A 1,846-nucleotide genomic window follows, 5' to 3' on the forward strand; every position below is an offset into this window, starting at 1 on the left:
ATCTTGAACAGGCCAGTGTGTTCTAAAACAGGAAAATACAGTAGTTAGTCATCAGAAATAATGATCATAAACAAAACATTCAACAGTACTGTTAAATAATGTACATTACTGTACTAAAAAACAGTACAGTACTGTATTTAAGCTTTACATACTCTTATACAGTACTGTACTGTATTTAGATAGTGTACTACAGTTACTGTCTACTGTATTTAGATAGTGTACTACAGTTACTGTCTACTGTATGTTTTTACTTGTCCCCACATTCCCAATAATGTTTCTTGTTTTCTTGGGGCATTGGTTATCCTTTTTTCAATTAAATGTCTAGTGGATGTTATTGGTTCTAGAAGCTCCGGGCAGTTATTAAATAATGCAAACTCTTGCAACTGGTGAACTTTCTCTAGAGCATCTTGGTAGCTTTTAATCAATGGCTCACTGGGAATTTCTGTGGTTTCAGCACTTTGATCGTCATCCATGTTCTCATCACTGTCTTGTTGTTGATCTAAAAGTTCCACAGCAGTTGTAAATGTGCTTTCCGTCGCACGTTCTTTGTCTATGTCAATGTAACGGTCTATTTCACTGTCAACAAGACCTTGCTGGAATAATGAACGAATATCATTGTTTTCTTCTACAGTCACCTGTATTATTTCTGGCAATTCTTCATTATCGTTCCTGTTTGAATTAGAGAAACCAGCTTTTACAAAGCACTTGCAAATGGTATCAGCAGAAATAGCCTTGCATGCCATAGAAATCCAGTTGACAGCATCAAGGACTGTTATGGACTTGGAAAGCTGGTGTACATTTTGTGTGGTAGAAATGTTTGCAACCAAGGACTGTAGCAATAATTTTCTATAGTGTGTCTTCATCGTGTAGATAACACCTTGGTCCATTGGCTGTGTTACGCTTGTTGTGTTTGCAGGGAACCAGGCTAATTTTACATTGCTAAGTTTCAGATGTGGATGGCAGGTAGCGTTATCCAAAAACAGGATGACTTTATGACCTTCTCTCTTCATTTTTCTGTCAAAAAACTTGAGCCATTCAGACATTAGTTCTGCTGTCATCCAGGCTTTTTTATTTGCATGCGAAATAACGGGAAGCTGTGTAGTGTCTATGTTTTTGAAGCAACGTGGCTTTGCTGCCTTACCAATCACAAGAGGCTTCTCAAATCTCCCATCCATGTTTCCACAGAGGAACACCGTCAATATTTCCTTGGATAACTTTCCTCCTGTGCATTTTTCACGTTTAACAGCCAGAGTTTTTGAAGGTAGCAACCTAAAGAATAGGCCAGTTTCATCGCCATTGTAGATATCTTTTGTAGCGTATGGTTCCTTAAGCATTTTGAGCTTTTCTTCCCATTGGCTAACAGTTGCTTGATCTACATCCTTTGCTTCTCCACATATTTCATTCCATACAATGCAATGCCTCCTTTTAAAACTTTCCAACCAGCCATTAGATGCCTTAAAATCTGTTTTGCTTAATTCTTTGGCTAGTTCGAGGGCTTGTGTTTGTAGTATAGGACCAGAAATTGGTACATTTTTAGAGCATGCGGATACAAACCATTCCCACAGGAGCTTGGTTAAATCTTCATTTCCAGTTGCCTTTACTTTCCTCTTCACTTCGCCATTGCCAGCTAACCATTCTTCCATGATTTTCTCTTTATTTTTGATAGCTTCATAAATTTGCGTTTTGCCACACTTAAAATTTCTCTATGCATTGTTTTACAGACAACTTATCTTTTGTGTAGGCCTCAATCACTTTAACTTTTGCAGCAAGAGTAAGAGTGTTGCACTTTCTAGGAGCCATTCTGTGTCCCACACCTCTTAAGTTTCAGCATCCGTCCCAACACCCC

At 38.3% G+C, this 1,846-nt stretch overlaps 1 protein-coding gene across 1 annotated transcript; it reads right to left on the reverse strand.

Moving 5' to 3' along the window:
* Positions 1-227: 227 nt before the first annotated feature.
* On the reverse strand, positions 228-1,643 carry LOC128657740 (tigger transposable element-derived protein 6-like). Its single transcript, XM_053712146.1, has 2 exons — positions 781-1,643; positions 228-669 (listed from the first exon to the last, which is right to left on the reverse strand). Exons 1-2 carry the CDS (start codon positions 1,641-1,643, stop codon positions 228-230), a joined length of 1,305 nt encoding a protein of 434 aa, XP_053568121.1.
* Positions 1,644-1,846: the final 203 nt, after the last annotated feature.

Source organism: Bombina bombina, chromosome 4 (assembly GCF_027579735.1).
Source record: "Bombina bombina isolate aBomBom1 chromosome 4, aBomBom1.pri, whole genome shotgun sequence".
Taxonomy (NCBI): domain Eukaryota; kingdom Metazoa; phylum Chordata; class Amphibia; order Anura; family Bombinatoridae; genus Bombina; species Bombina bombina.

Coding starts and splice junctions, on each gene's coding strand:
- LOC128657740 (XM_053712146.1), bottom strand. CDS start 1,643: ATGGAAGAATGGTTAGCTGGCAATGGCGAAGTGAAGAGGAAAGTAAAG. Junction 670..780: donor AATGTACACCAGCTTTCCAA/GTCCATAACAGT, acceptor TAATTCAAACAG/GAACGATAATGAAGAATTGC.